Source organism: Sus scrofa, chromosome 5 (genome assembly GCF_054392235.1).
Source record: "Sus scrofa isolate SSC_HxYL_T2T_F1_AM1 chromosome 5, Sscrofa_HxYL_maternal_Yorkshire_Landrace_v2.0, whole genome shotgun sequence".
Taxonomy (NCBI): Eukaryota; Metazoa; Chordata; class Mammalia; order Artiodactyla; family Suidae; genus Sus; species Sus scrofa.
In genome coordinates this window covers 73,858,856-73,874,653 of record NC_139387.1, presented here as the reverse complement: position 1 = coordinate 73,874,653, position 15,798 = coordinate 73,858,856, and the positions used below count along the sequence as shown (strand labels likewise).

General features: G+C 55.5%; 1 protein-coding gene across 5 annotated transcripts in view; it reads right to left on the bottom strand.

Annotated features, from left to right (window-relative positions):
* The window catches only part of TSPAN11 (tetraspanin 11), a 58,557-nt gene that overhangs the window by 21,486 nt on the left and 21,273 nt on the right, over positions 1-15,798 (bottom strand). For all 5 annotated transcript variants that reach the window (XR_014803941.1, XM_084956934.1, XM_084956933.1 and 2 more), the window contains one exon: positions 4,448-4,639. Coding sequence is in view for 4 of the 5 variants with exons in the window: in XM_084956934.1 (XP_084813060.1) it covers positions 4,448-4,639 (192 nt within the window). In the remaining variant the exon portion in view is untranslated. The remainder of the gene's footprint in view (positions 1-4,447; positions 4,640-15,798) is intronic.

The following is a 15,798-nucleotide window of genomic DNA, read 5'->3' as shown; positions in this document are numbered from 1 at the left end:
CAGCCTTGCGGTAGTTCTCAGTCCCCGTGTCGGGGGCCTCCCTCCTCCTGGTCCAGGTTGGACACACATCATTCAGATCCCAGGTCTGCCACCGTCCCCTTTCTTCTTTGCTTTTATTTATTCATTTTGGCTGTGCCCACGGCATGTAGAAGTTCTGGGGACAGGGATCAAACCTGCGCCACAGTGGTGCCAACGCCAGACCCTTAACCCTCTGAGCCACCAGGGAACTCCCCCTTTCCTCTTTAGGGACCACTTTGTATAGAACTACCCTCGCGGCATTTTTCCTTTTATCCGACTGAAGATTTCAAAAGATGTCAGACATGATGGGGGGAAAAGAAATGACAACCAGGAAGGAAACCCCGGGAACCAGAGAACACTTTTTTTTTTTTTTTTTTTTTTTTGTCTTTTTGCTATTTCTTTGGGCCGCTCCTGCGGCATATGGAGGTTCCCAGGCTAGGGGTCGAATCGGAGTTGTAGCTGACAGCCTACGCCGGAGCCACAGCAACACGGGATCCGAGCCACGTCTGCAACCTATACCACAGCTCACGGCAACGCCGGATCGTTAACCCACTGAGCAAGGGCAGGGATCGAACCCGCAACCTCATGGTTCCTAGTCAGATTTGTTAACCACTGCGCCACGACGGGAACTCCCAGAGAACACTTTTAAACTGCCCTAAGCACCCCACTTGCCTCTACCTGGGAGCCTGGGTTTTGAAATTCCTGCTGGTGTTAACCCATGAAAGGTCTTCCTGTCGTCTTCTTGGTTTAAACACTCAGGGGCTCAGTAAACCAGGGGCTGACGGGCCAGGACGCGGATCACCCGGGATCTGCCCCTTCCCTGCGTTCTGTCCTTCGGTTCTTTCCAAGGGGGGTGGGGAAAAGCAAAGGAGGAAAGTTCTAGGCTTCCAGGCTTGCTGTTAGCCCCACCCCCTGACTCCAGGATGGGTGGCTGTGTGTGTGACTGTGTCCTCATGCACGTTTCCCTGACCTCGGTCTGGCCTGTCTGGCTGGTGACGCTGGTCCCTGAGGGAGCAGCGCTGCCATGCGGGACGGAGTGAAGGTGGGCAGGAGGGCGAGGGGAGCAGAGGAGAAGGACACCCCGCACCCCCAGCCCAGCCTCCCGGCCCCGGGATGAGAAGGCCTCTTCGTCTGAGGATCCCTTGAAGCTCAGAAGGGCAGGGCAAGACGTGTGCTGGGGCCCGCAGGCCAGCCCGAGCCCCTGGTGTTCCAAAGTCCCCGCGTGGTCCCTGCACCCTGGGACACAGGCGGGCCTCTGATCAGGTGGCCGTCAGGCTGTGACTGGGGTCGGGGGAGTGCTGAAGGCGGGTGTCCTTAGTGGCTCAGCCTGATGGCGGGACAGGTCTGGTGAAGGTGAAAGAGGCGGGGGGCTGAGGGGACGCTGGGAGCTCCAAGAGCTGCCACTCATGGACCCGCCGTTCTCCTCTGTCTCCGAGATGCCAAAGGGAAGAGGGTTTGTGATGAGACAGGTCTCCAAAAAGGCCCCTAATGCTGAGTACTCCTATTAGTGCCCGAGTGTCCCCCACTCTCCCCCAGGGTCCTGCAGCCCCTTGAGGGAGTGTTGGACTCGACGGCCCCCAAATTCCTTTCCAGCCTGGACGGGCTCTGACCGAGCGCATGGCTGCATCCTTACTGGAATGACAGCAGGGGCTCCTAGAGTCCCAGCCCACTGCCATCTCCTGCTCATGGGTCTGGCTGGGCCCTGCGGGAGCCTCTCTTGCACCCCTGGATCTCGGAGGGCACCCGCCCTGCAAGGCGTTCCTAGACAGGAGGACAGTGTCTTGGCACAGGCCTCCACCCCACTCAGCCTCCCCTCCTTCTGCCTCCATCATCCTCGGCCTCCCCAGGTGATGCGGGTTTTTGGAGGGGATACCAACAGGGCGGAATCCACAGCACAGCCCAGCGCTCCCTGACCCCCAGGCCAGCTTCCTCCCCTGCCTGGTGGGGGTGAATGGGCCCTTCTGGAGGCGGGGCTGAGCAGTGGGTGGGAGCGTGGGCCTGGGGCCTGCCCGCAAGCACAAGCAGTGCGATGGGGCTGACGGCTTAACCTCTCTGCGCCTGGCATCCTCCCCTGCAAAAAGGAAGGCTGGGGTGAGGAGTAAAGGCGTTGAGAACGGGCTGAGCACACAGAGGTCATGACTCTTGTGACCCTGCAGGGCTGTTTTAGAGGTAGGCGGCTCTCCGCGGGTGCTGCCCCCTGTGCTATAATTGAGCCCTGGTGGAACACAGGGAGCTAGTTTCCAGGCTGCAGGGGCCCACGGGCCTCAGGGCTCCCTTAGACCTGGGAGGGGGGCCTGGGGAAGAAGGAGGGCTCTCGGGGCTCTGTGGGCCAGAGGGCTCAGGCCAGGACCAGAGGCCAAGGGAAAGGCCTCACTTCCTGTGGGACCAGGGCCGAGCAGGGCAGGGTGGGGGGTCATGGATGATGCAGGGGACGTGATCTGGCAGCCCAGGTTCCAAAAGGGATGCGCCTCCCCTGTCCCCGCCACCATAGCACACCTCATCTAGCACACACTGGGCCAATCAGGGGGTCGCCAGGACGCACGCGTGGGGTCGGCTGCTGGGGATAGACTGACTCAGGGCACCCCTGACCCACAGCCAGTAGGACAGCTCACATCAGAGCCACCCTCTGGCAGCTGGTCCCTGTGGGCCTTCCCTCGCCAGCACCACCATCCGCGTGGCCCCCACATCACCCTGCATGTCCTTGGGGCAGAAGTAAGGACTTTTTCTAGGCAGGGGAGCCAACCTGCTGAGGCTGTGCAAGGCGCAGTGGATCCAGAGCTAAAAACTAGGTCACGGCTGGGGAGAGGGTTGCAGGGCTCGGCCCCTGGCTGCCTCCTCCCCCTGCTTGGACCTGCGGACCTGAAGCTGCCAAGTCAGGGGTGGGCACGGGAGCAGGGCAGGGAGGCCACAGCCCCTCCAGGCTTCTCCCCGCCTCCTGACTCCTTCCAAGTTCAACCTGATTTCTCATTGAGACTCAGGTTGAATCCGGCCCTGGGCCTTCTTTCTAAGTCCGGATATTTTGCAGCCTTCGCCGCTCACACTGGGTTTTTCTCTGAAGAGGAAATTAAGGGGGAGATGCCAGCCAGGTCCCAGGGAGCCTGCCCTGGCGACAGTGCACGGGAGGAGAGAGGGTCTGGGAGTCCCGAGCAGGACGCTGGCTTCAGCCTCTGCAAGCGCAGCCCTGACATCCTTTCCTGACACTCGGTGCCTGTGGCTGGGGGAGGGGGTCTTCCCAGCTTCCCAGGGGTCGCCCGTCCAGGGCCCTGTGGAACACCCACCTCACCCAAGAAACACCTGCCCAAACAATCTCATCTGAGTCTGATCAAGCTGCTAGATCCAACCAGCAGAACGTCACCGGGCAGGCAGCCTCACAAAGCCAGATTGGGAGACAGGAAAGGACAAAGGGCCCGATTCCTCCGACGAATAAATTGCAAGGAAAAAACAGACTGATGGGGAGTTTGGAGACTAAAAGTGACTCGGAGACAAATCAATAGACTTTTTTTTTTTTTTTTTTGTCTTTTTGTCTTTTCTAGGGCCGATCCCGTGGCACATGGAGGTTCCCAGGCTAGGGGTTGAATCAGAGCTGTAGCCGCCGGCCTACACCAGAGCCACAGCAACGTGGGATCTGAACCATGTCTGCAACCTACATCACAGCTCACGGCAACGCCGGATCCTTAACCCACTGAGTGAGGCTAGGGATCGAACCCGCAACCTCATGGTTCCTAGTCGGATTCGCTAACCACTGAGCCATGATGGAAACTCCTCAATCGACTTTTTATACATAGACCTAATTTAGATTCTGATTCAAATAAACCGAAAAAAAAAAAAAGAAAAAAAAGAACAGCTGATGGGTCAACTGGGGAAATTTGACATTGCCTGGTTATGTCACGATACCAAAGCATGACTGTTAATTGTTCTTCAATGAGATGAGGGTATTGCCATTACCTTTTCTTAAAAAGGATCCTTATGTTTTTGAGGTTCCTGGTGAAGTATTTACAGATGACATGACGCCCAGGCTGTTGGGGTGCGGGGGTAGAGAGCAGGGGAGGGGTGCTGGTGGACCGGACTGGCTCTGAGATGCTAGTAGTGTGTCTGGGTGGTGACATGGGGCTTCATTTTGACATTCTTTTCATTTTTGCATATTTTTGAAAATCATCATGATAAAATCTGGACAGAGAAAGAGGAGGAGGGGTGGGGTGGGGGGCAGGGAGAAGCAGAGCTGCAACCACCCCTGAGGTGTCCTCCTGGCTTAGGTCGAAAGCACCTGGAGACAAACAGCAGGCCACGCTCCAGTCTCCCTGAGGCCTCAGAGGCCAGGGCCACTGTCACTCGGTGGGGCACTCGGCAGGCAAACCTGGTTGGGGACAGGCTCTAAGAGGCTCAGGGCAGGTGGCCCACCCTCTGCCCACAGGCCGGGCAGGGTACTCACCGTGGAGAGGCAGCTCCTGTCCTCACGGATGATGGCGCCAAAGCCCAGGAAGCCAGTCACCATGACGAGGGCGCCCGCGAAGATGAGGATGTAGGCGGACGTGGCGAAGGTACTGGAGGCCAGGACGCTGAGGTAGCCGCTCTTCTCCACCAGGGTCCAGACGCCCACGGCCATGACCGCAGCGCCCCCCACCTGCAGGACACGGGATCTGAGCGCTCACTACGTACCAGGCCCTGTTTACCCATCATCTCGCTTGCAGGAATCCGTGGGAGGGGTCTGGGTGCCTGCTGTGTAGATGGGGAAACAGGCTTATTCCTGGTCAAGGGGAGAAGCAGGGACAGAGTGTGAATCCAGGCCTGACTCCCAGTCCTATGCTTCCCACCACGACTCCCATGGGTCCCAGCCTGAGGCAGGGAGACCACTGTGGCGGGACCCCCTCTCGCCGTCCTCCCCGGCTTGTGCTTCTCTGTGCCTGCGGGGGAAGCACAATGGGGCTTCTCACCTCCGCTGTGCAGACGGAGGATGAGGCCCACAGAGGGAGGGGGGCTGCCGGGGCCGCCTCTGAGGGGCGGCAAAGGGCCGGGTCAGCACCAGCTCCGAGCCCGGGCCTGTGGCTCAGCTCTGCTGCCCCCGAGACGGAAGGGACACACACACATCACAGACTGGAGTCACTCTGGAACAGTGGGACACTGATTGGAAGAGGGTTTCTTCTTTGCTGACTGTCTCATCCCTTCCAGCCCTGAGCAGGGGGCAGGTCCCAGGACACCTCCCAGGAAGGGACCCTGGGAAATATAACTGCCTCTTCTGCAATGAGGCTGGATGACCCTTGCTGTGGCTGTTATACTGTGCAGTGTGTGTTTTGTGTGTGTGTGTGTGTGTGTGTGTGTGTGTCCTCAAGTTGCCAGATGGGGAGTGTCGGGGCCTCCGCCTGGGGTGTGGGTTGCAGGACCCTGGGACCTGTGACTGGCTTTGCCACCAGCTCCTGGGAAAGCAGACATCCCTCTGGGCCCAGCGTCCCTGCCTCATTTGAGGATGAGTGCTTCTCCGGTGGGGGGCGCTGCACCCCAAGGGGGTCCTGATTATGGCTTAAGCCAGAGAACCCCAGGGCCTTGATCCATCAAACGGCCCCTGCAAGGAGTTCCCGTGGCCCCACTGACTCTGCCTAACCCACCTGCCCTTTCACAGACGTCAGCTGGGCAGACGGAGGCTCCTCAGCAACGACTCTGCACCAAGCGCCTACACCGCTCACCTTGGCTGTTCTCCTCTGAGCCGAGCAATCTCAGGAGGCTCAGGGCAGGTGGGCGCATACATTGTCCCTCTTTCAGGCACGTGAAGAAATTGAGGGGAGAGAGAAGAGTGAGCTCAGGACCAGCCAGGAGTTTCAGGATCAAGATTCAAGGCCAGGACTACTGAAGGCCAGTGCGGGCCCTGTCCTGGAATCTCACACCCGGGCTGGGCTTGCTCCACTGCTCCCTTCCACTTTTTATTTTTATTTATTTAATTTATTTTTTTGGCTTTTCTAGGGCTGCACCCGCGGCACATGGAGGTTCCCAGGCTAGGGGTCTAATCGGAGCTGTAGCCACCGGCCTACGCCACAGCCATAGCCACACCAGTTCCGAGCCTCGTCTGCAACCTACACCACAGCTCATGGCAATGTGGGATCATTACCCCACTGAGCGAGGCCAGGGATTGAACCTGCAACCTCACAGTTCCTAGTCGGATTCGTTAACCACTGAGCCACGACGGGAACTCTCCCTTCCACGTTTCAGATGCACCTGTTTTCTTCTAAGGGCCGTCTTATTGCCCTCCGCCCCTCCAGAGGGAAAGAGAACCAGGTGGAAGGCATCGCTCAGCTCCGAAGGGGACCCACCTTCCTCCATTCCATTTTTTTCTCACATTTCAACATCTCTAAGACTGAGATGCATCTCACTGTTTTTTCATTTTTGCCTTTTTAGGACCACACCCACGGCATATGGAGGTTCCCAGGCTAGGGGTCCAGTTGGAGCTATAGCCACCGGCCTACGCCACAGCCACAGCAACGCCAGGTCCGAGCCAAGGCTGCGACCTACACCACAGCTCACGGCAATGCCAGATCCTTAACCCACTGGGAGAGGCCAGGGATTGAACCTTCGTCCTCATAGATACTAGTCAGATTCATTTCCATGGAGCCACGATGGGAACTCCTGCATCTTGCTGTTAATGGCATCTATCTCATGGTTAATGGCATCTCACAGCAGCCTCTTGCCTAGTGGTACAGAGGACACCAGCGTATCTCACAAGTGATGGTATCTTAGATTTGATGACATCCCAGACCACAATAGGCTTTCCAGTTCTCTCAGAGCCTGGCCTATCTCTGGCCATATGAACCAGTGAGGAAATTCCTGGGTCTGGGTCAACAGGATTGTGTCAAGTGAGAGTTTCTGCAAAACAGCTGGCACATATTCTTTCTGCCCCTACAGCATGCTATGAGCCTTGGGTGAGGGTGGTCTCAACTCTGTATAACTAGCTGTGTGACCTAAAGATGGTCCCTTAACCTCTCTGGGCCTAGGTTTCTTCATCTCTCAAATAAGGCAGATGCATTAGACCAGAGGCTCCCAAACTATAACCACCAAGGGCCCCTTTGATTACTGTTTCCCATGGATCTCATGTCTCCCCGATACAGTTGTAATGATTCATTGCTCATTTTTTATTAATCAAAGGCACCAAGAAGAGATTTGGAGATTCTGATGAAACAATATGACTACCCTGAGTAGATCTGACTTTAATGGCTGTAGTGTCTTTATAGAAATCTGTACATTGTCCATCATCCATCAGGCTTGTCAACTCCAGGTTTAGCATCGGGTCTGGAACCACCACCATGGGCAGGTTTGGACAGCACTGGGGACACTTAATCTGCTGGGGGACATGGAACCCATTAAGAATCTGATGAAAAATTAAACACAGTGAGTCCACACCAGTTCTGATGTCCAGAGGAATCAGAAGGTGAGTCAGAGTCACTGGGGTCCCCGATGCTTTCCTGAGTGTCACGCAGTGGCTGCTGGGGACACCGAGTGGGATTTGCCATCAGGAGGAAGAGGATTTCAGGTTGTTCAGGGGGTAGCCTGCTTGGAACCCGGCTGGTTCTTCAGAAAACAATCCTTCCTCTGGGCGGGAGAAGGCAAAGCTGCCTGACATGAAATTGGGTCACCAGAGGGACCTTGGGAGGGAGGGGTCGGCAGGCCTGGGTCTCAGTCCTGGCTGTGCCCCTGACTAAGCATGAGATTGTGCAGATACTTTGCCTCTGGAGCTTCAGTTCCTTCATCCATAAAGTGGCTGGATGAGGAGGTCCTTAGGGGCCTCACATGGGCCACATGTCCCTGTACTACCAGGGGCCAACCAAGCACCAATGCACCTCCAGCAAGATGCTGCTGGTCCAGCAGCTCACGGCCTTCATCAAGCCATTTGCAGATGCCGGGTCAGCAGAAAGAGGAGTGGAAGAGGCTGAGGGAAGGGCTGACGGGGCCGGAGCCAAATGACCCCGCTGAGCCCGGCCAATGGCAATTCGCATAGAGTTGATTCAACACTATTTGGCTCTTTACAAAAACGGGGTTGGTTTTCTGTGGAATATTAAGTACATTTTTCAAAACTGTAGCCTGCAGCTGATCAGCCAGAAAACCCTGCAGAGGGTGAAGCTGCTTCTTACCATCGAGGACACAGGCAGGCCAGGAGGGGCGGGGATGGCGCCCAGGCCGTGTAATTTTAGGAACAGCCTATTTACAGCAAAGAAAGCTGGCCCCCAAATTGCTTGTCATCACGGGGAGAAGGATGAGCCTGAGCGGCCGCACACGCTGGGTCCTGAGAGACCTCAGGCTGCGGACCTGAAGAAAAGCAGGCAGAGTGGCGTTTTCATGCCCCCCCCCCCCCACCAGACCCATCAATGGCATCAGCACTGTCTGGACCAGGACCCTTGGGTCGCTCTGCACTCCTCACTCTCCTGCGGGGACAGGGTGGGCCAGGCGTCCTTTGACCTCACATCCGGCCATCTCGCTGCCTGATGCGGTGCCCGAGTTTTTGGTCCCCCCACCCCACCCTGTATAACCCCCTGCCCTTTGCTCGACCCAGAGCCCGGCATGTGCGCCTTCAGTGCTGACCCACATGATGTCACCACCAGCTGCCAGCACCCGGGACACCCAGCCTAGGCTTGGGCGCGGCCTCAGGCCCTTCCTTAGCCTGATTTTCGGCTTTGTCCTCTGCTACGTCCCTTCCTCCACCCCCAGCCTTCCACTGCTATGAACTAAGTAGCTGCATTTCTCAAAAACACTGCAGGTGCCCAACGAGTATGGCCACGCAGGAGTGGTGGTGGGGGGGGGACTGCCACGGTCCCAGGCCCAGCTCCTTGGTTCCAGGTGAGTCTGGACAAGTCGCAGAGCTGCTCCGGCCTGGGGACCCTCACCCAAGAGGCCTTCCACGGACCTCACGCTGCTCCCTCTGTCCGGCTTCTCCCACCTCTGTCCCCCTCCCCAATGGCTCCTGCTCTGGGCTGCAAGTGGCTCTCAGCGTGAAGCTCCATAAGTACAGTGTAAGTAAAATCCTCTGCCCTGTTTGCCGACAAGTTTCTTTCTTTTTTTTCTTTTTTTTCTTTTTTTTAGGGCTGAACCCGAGGCATATGGAGGTTCCCAGGCTAGGGGTTGAATTGGAGCTGTAGCCGCCGGCCTGCACCATAGCCAGAGCAACTCAGGATCCAAGCCATGTTTGCGACCTACACCACAGCTCACAGCAACACCAGATCCTTAACCTACTATGCGAAGCCAGGGATTGAACCTGCGTCCTCATGGATGCTATTCAGATTTGTTTCTGCTGCACCACGATGGGAACTCTGCTGGCAAGTTATATTTAGAAGGAGTCTGAGTGCCGGAGGGGAACAGACTCTTCTTCTGTCATTAGGCAGCCTCTGGGGGTGGGGGGCAGGGGCTGAGACCCTGCTGTGGCCCTTGGCAGGCCACAGGGAAGGGATGTCCCCCAGCAGATGCTGCAGCACAAAGAGGCTGGGGGGTCCCCGCACTTCAGCACCTTAGGAAGGGGCCCATGGCCATTCGTTCTCGGTTGAGCTGCCCTGGGAGGCAGGCAGAGGCCATGTTCTGCGGGATGCTGGTGCCCAGAGCGAAGGCTTCTACCCTCAGCAGGGAGACAAGCAGAGGCTCCTCCCTCCTGTGGACCCTAGAGGGATGCTGCAGGCACCTTCAGGCCGCCTCGATCCCTGGCTGGCCAGCCCGTGGCCATCATGGCCTCCAGGCTTGGCCTTTGTCTCCAAAGGGATCTCAGGAATTCCCTGGAGGCCACACCCCGCAGGCGTCCAAGGGAGGTGCCAGTGAAGCAGCCAGCACCCCACCCCCCCGCGCCCCACCCACCACCAACCCCAGTGCAGGGTTGAGCTTCTGGAGCAGAAGAAGCTGCTCGCAGCTAGGGAGCCTGCACAGCTCCTGGGAGGAGGCCGGAAAAGTTGTGATTATTAACACAGCCACGTTGCTAATTAAAATAATAAATTAGAGAACAACATTGCAGGCTGATGGGAACTGTGTAGGAAATGGGAGAGGCAAGTAAAGCTTCCCCCAGGCAGCCATGTCGGAAGCTGGGGTCGCATTTTCTTTTTCAGGTCACGAAAGCATTGGCACTTTCGGTTCCTGACCCACAGCTACATCCAAGGGTCACTGCCCCTGCTTCTGAGATGGTCATGATGGGAACTGCACAGTGGGGGTAGGTGATGGAGAAGGGTGGGGGGCGGGCAGGGGCTGAGAGGGCGGTAGGGGTCCAGAGGTGAGGCAGAGCTTAGATACAGGCTATGAGTGTATATCGTGATGCTACTTAAGTTTTGTTTATATTCTTTATGCTCTGCGTGTCTGAATTGCCCACACCATCAAAAAGTAACTAGTTCAACCCTGACTTCTGGGGACAGTTTGGATTCCACGGAGACAGAGTGGTGGGTCTAAGGCCGTGATTAGGAGTCACTGGTCTAGGAAGGTGGGAAGAGCACCAGACTCAGAGTCAGAAACCCCAGAATTAAGAGTTCCCACTGCAGTGCAGTGGGTTAAAAATCTGCCTTCAGAGGCCTGGGTCGCTGTGGAGGTGCAGGTTTGATCCCGGGCCCAGCACATTGGGTTAAAGGATTTGGTGTTGAGATTCAGATTCAGTCCCTGGCTGGGGAACTTCCACATGCCGCAGGAAGAATTAAAAGAAAAGAAAAGAAAACCCAGAATTGACCTAAAACTCTGCCAATCATCTTAGCTGTAGATTTATCACATACAAAGTAGAAAGACGATAATTACAGAGTGGTTGTAGAATCATTTTGGAGCATAAAATGATGTATAATCCTCAAACTGCACTACAAGGGCAGCCTGGGAAACCTTGGTTTAACGTTCTCATCAAACCCTGGGGCCTGGAGCATCATCACAGCCCCTCAATCCTGCTCACCTCCGGGAGGAGGGGGCTGCACCCACCATCCCACTGCTTGGGGTTTTCAAACACTTAGGATATGAGATAAACTTGGTGTGTTGTGACCTCCACTAAAAACAAAGCAAAAATGCCAGAAAATAGAAGAGAAAACCTCAGAGTGAATCACACACAGTAAAGGTAGGCTTAGCTTCATGAATGATGCTTCATGAAGCATTTCTTTTCGTTTGTTTGTTTTTTAGGGCTGCACCTGCAGCATAGGGAGGTTCCCAGGCTAGGGGTCCAATTGGAGCTGTAGCCACCGGCCTACCACACAGCCACAGCAACGCTAGATCCGAGCCACCTCTGCAACCTACACCACCGCTCACGGTATCGCCAAATCCTTAACCCATTGAGTGGGGCCAGGGATTGAACCCGCAACCATAGTCGGATTCATTTCCCGTGCGCCACAATGGGAACTCCTCATGAAGCATTTCTTATGCTTCTATGTATTTCTTACATGGGTCATGATCCCCAAAGTCTTAAAGCCAGAGCTCCAGACACAGAAAGCTGCTGGACATGAGCCATGCCCTTCAGCCTAACCGTAAGAGCTACGCCTAACAGCCAAGCACCAAGTGTGTGCCAGAAACTGTGCGAAACGCTTTTCTAAATATTAGTCTTAATTATGAAAGGCTTTCCCATTGAACACAGGACAAGACTGAGACCCAGAAAGATCAAGTGATTTGCCTAATGTTTTAGTCTGCTCAGATTGCCATGATAAAACACCATAGCTGGGTGGCGTCAACAACAGAAACTTATTTCTAGTTCTCACTGTTCTGGAGGCTGAAAGTCCCCCAAAAAAGGCGCTGGTGGATGCAGTTTTGGTGGGAACCTTCTTTGCTCACAGAGGCCTGTCCTCTCGCTGTGTCCTCATGGGGCCTTTCCTCTGCCCAGGGTTATAGGCAGATCCCTCGTCCTCTACTTGTGAGGCCACCAATCCTAATGGATTTGGACCCCACCCTTATGACCTCATTTAACTTTAATTACCTCCCAAAAGCCTTCTCTCCACATCCAGCCACAGTGGGGGTTAGAGCTGTAACAGATGAATCCCACTGGGGCCTCTAATGTTCCCTGGCAAATAGACAAGACAAGGGGAGGGGCTGAATTTGAACCTGAACTTGAGCCTGACTCTTCCCAGGAAGCTCTGCTGCCTCACTAATGCACGCTTACCCCCAAAGACCCTGGGAATGTGCAGAACTCAGAGCTTGGAGGCAATGGGTAACATCACAATTCATGGCCAAGCACTCAGTTTAGGGGTCAGAGTCCCAGGCTCCAGCTCTGGGACTTTGAGCAAATTGCTTTCACCTCATAACATGGGCTCTAACAGAGCTGTTCACAGCCTCGGGGCTCTGGGAGGACTACACAGACAAGGTACTACACAGCCCAGGGGAGGCCTACAATAGCAAGTTCCATGGATGCTGGGAGCCTCCGCCCCAGACACACTCGAGGCGTCTAGGACAGGGCTGGGCACTTAGCATGTTTCATAAACGCCTCAGGGTAGACTCTCAGTTATGATTAACCAGAAGGCCCAGATGTCAGGGCCAGCCTTCCTTCTTACCGTAAGACCTCGGGCAGGATTCTGCACTGGGGGAACCTACGCCCCATCTGTAACATGAAGACAACATGGGTATGGCCAGCAGGGTTGATCGGAGGATTGCAAGGGACAATCCACCGAAGGCCTGCATCCAGGCCTTGCAAGTGCCGGGCATCGTAACCTGCAGGGAGGCCTGGGCTTCCCTATCCTCTGCAGGCGGGTTTTTGCCAGGGTAGCAAGGCGACGTTCAGGGAAGGACCACTGTTCTGGAGAGAAAGGAAGTCTGAGCTTTCACCCCAATCGGTCCGTCAGGTCATCCAGGTCTCCTTCTGCGTCTGCGCAGAGCAGGCAGTGGGCGGGGCTTCAGCGGACAGCAGATGGGGGCTGTCTGGGACCCTTGCTGTCGCTCTGCACAGATTCTGCTGGGAGGGTGGAAGAGGCGGGGACCCCTTTGCTCTGTCGCGTGTTTTAGAAGCGGGGCTTAGGTGGGAGGACCAGCAGATGGATTTGGCTTGTAGGAGGGATCCTTGGGGACAAGGCCCCCTCCCTGGGGAATTCTCGTAAATTCCCAAAGGCTTTGTGAGATGCCAACCGTGTGAGACTGTGCTCTGGCGGGAAGAGGTGGGCGGGGGTCTGCCCCACGTTTACTGAGGGGATTACGGGGGTGGGGGGCGCCCAGGGGATGGATACCGGCACCCAGAGGCTTGGACCTGTGAAACTGATCATCCCCCACGTGGGGAGGAGGCGTGGCTGAGGGGGGTCCCTGGAAGCAGGGCAGGTCCAGCCAGGCCCCCAGGCAGGAGTATTTTGAACTCTAAGCAGGGGGATCTGCCGGGGGAGCTAGTCTGCTCACATGCTTGCTGTCCACCCGCCTGCACTGCACCCCCGTCCTCACTGCTCCCAGAACAGCCTGCAAGCACACACACGACCAGACAGACCTCAGGTCAGCTCTGATGGAAGGAACTGGCAGGTGGTCACCCAGTCTGCCCCCACTGGTGACTCTGGACCCTGGCACAGGCCCACATGCCCAGTTAGGGCCCTTTCAGAGAGGTCTTAGCTGAGCACCTCATGACTTCTGCCCTCCTCTTCTGATGCCCAGCAGTGTGGTCTACACTGACTGCCCACTCCCTCACCTGGGCCCCAGTACTCTCCTGAGAGCACTGCCACCTCTGCCCTGCTGACCTCTGCAGGGCCACTTTCCAGGCATCCTGTCCCTTTAACACGCTCAACCCCTCGACCTCTGGTTTCTGGGACACTGTCCTCCTGGTTCCCTCCCTTGGCTCTGGCTCCTCCCTCCATCCCCTGGTGACCACTCAGTCCTGGTTTTTGCCCCAAAGTCTCACATCTCCAGAGCTCCCCAGCTCAGGGCAATTGGGGATGCTGCTGTCCCTGGACACACCACTGATGGCTGGGTCGCCCCACGTCTCACTCTTGCCTGACATCTCTGGTGTCTCTGGGTAACTCGAACTCACCAGGCTGCCGTCTGACCCCACACTGCTGGCCTTCCTGGGCTCCCAGTGCAGTGAAAGGCTCCTCTGACCTCCCAGGACTCACAGGTTCGGGACACCTCTTCCCTCCCGACCCCATCTGATTAATGACCTAATCTTGTCAGTTTGCCTCCCACATCCTGGGACTCTCTCCGAGCACCTGGATGCCCCCACAGTGCAGGTCACCACTGTCTGTTGTCCTGATCGGGGCAAAGTCTAGAGGGAATGTCCACAGGGGTCATTCCTGGGGTGGACAGTAGTGTGGATTGAATGTGTCCCCACTAAGATGTGTTAAGGTCCTAAGCCCTTATCTGGAAACGTGCCCTTATTTGGAAAGAGGATCTTTGCAGGTCATGAGGGTGGGACGAACGCAGCCTGAGTGGGTCCTTAGGAGAAGAAAAGGCCATGTAAAGGCAGAGACACACAGAAAGAATAGCACGTGATGACAGAGATAGGGCTGCTGGCCAAGGGCTGCCCAGGCTCGCCACCACCAGGCACTCACAAGAGGCAAGGAAGGTCCTATGGGGAACCTCAGAGGGAGCTCGGCCCTGCTGACACTTGGTTTTGAACTTCAGGCCTCCAGAGCTGTGAGCCAATACATTTCTGGTGTTTTAAGCCTTTATGACTTCTGCTCTTTTATTAGGCACCCCAGGAACCCAATGCAGTGAATGTGGACAATTTTTATTTCCTTCTTTATATTTTTCAGTATTTCAGAGATTATCTGCAGTGGATACCTAAGACTTTTGTGATCAAGAGAAACATACTTAAAAAAAAAAAAAAAAAGCCTCACCCAGCAGGAATCCTAAACACCCCACTGGATTTATCTCTGAGAACTGAAACCATCGACGCCCACACAGCATCCTGAGCACATCAGCTTGGATTTCTGATTCCACGGTCTTCAACCACACGACTTCACTATTCCAGGAAGCGCTTGCCCAGGCAGATAAAAGTTGCAAATAAAGTAAGTTTATTGTTCATTTCAGGAACTCTGCAAAGAGCATTTCAATAGACGGCCAACAGTTCCACTTTTGAATAGATAGCATCAAATGTCTACTCTCCAAGACTCTTGCCTTGCTGGGTCCACCAATCCGAAACTACTGCAGCACGATCCTTCCCAGTCAGTATCAAGCGATTTCATTCATCTGATTGAAAGGCCCCCAAATGCAGACTTGGCCCATGTTGCCTCTGCCTTTCTGAGGTGCATCTGAGAGCACATCCCAGGCTGTGGCAAGCAGGAAGCACAGCTCTGCCTTAACAGCAGCATGATCTGGCAGCCTCTTTAGGCTTTCTACCTCTAAGACATCCAAGATGCTGCATTTATTGAGTGCCTTCTGTGTGCAGACACGGTATTAAGCACGTCACATAACACCATTTCAGAGCATCTGCTAAACACACTATTAAAAGATAACTGAGGCACATCAAACATTTTCAGTTGATTTGAGCAAAATTTGATTTGAACCAGGCAATATCCCATCTTGCAGATGAAAAGGAGCTTCTAGAGCCATGCAACATGAAAGACTTTTAGAGGCAGAAGGGAGTGGGAACGTGGATGGTATATTAGGCAAAAAATCGGGTCAGTCATTGCAGAGTAACTTTCCTTCAGCTGCGGACATGGACTTGGCCAACGTGGGTGAGCTGCCTGTGGTCACGTGACTGGTAAACAGCCGAGCCTGACCACAGACCGAGCCCTCATCGGTCCCTTCAAATTCAGTGAGACCTTCATACAAAACCCACATTCCAGAGTCTGGCTATTTTGTGCACCTGATGGTTTTCTGCTCCCAGTTACCCGGGCAACCACCTCAAGTGGACAGACGCCTCTCCTCCTGGACCAACTGGCCTGGGCTGGTTCCCGAGGGGAGGGCTAC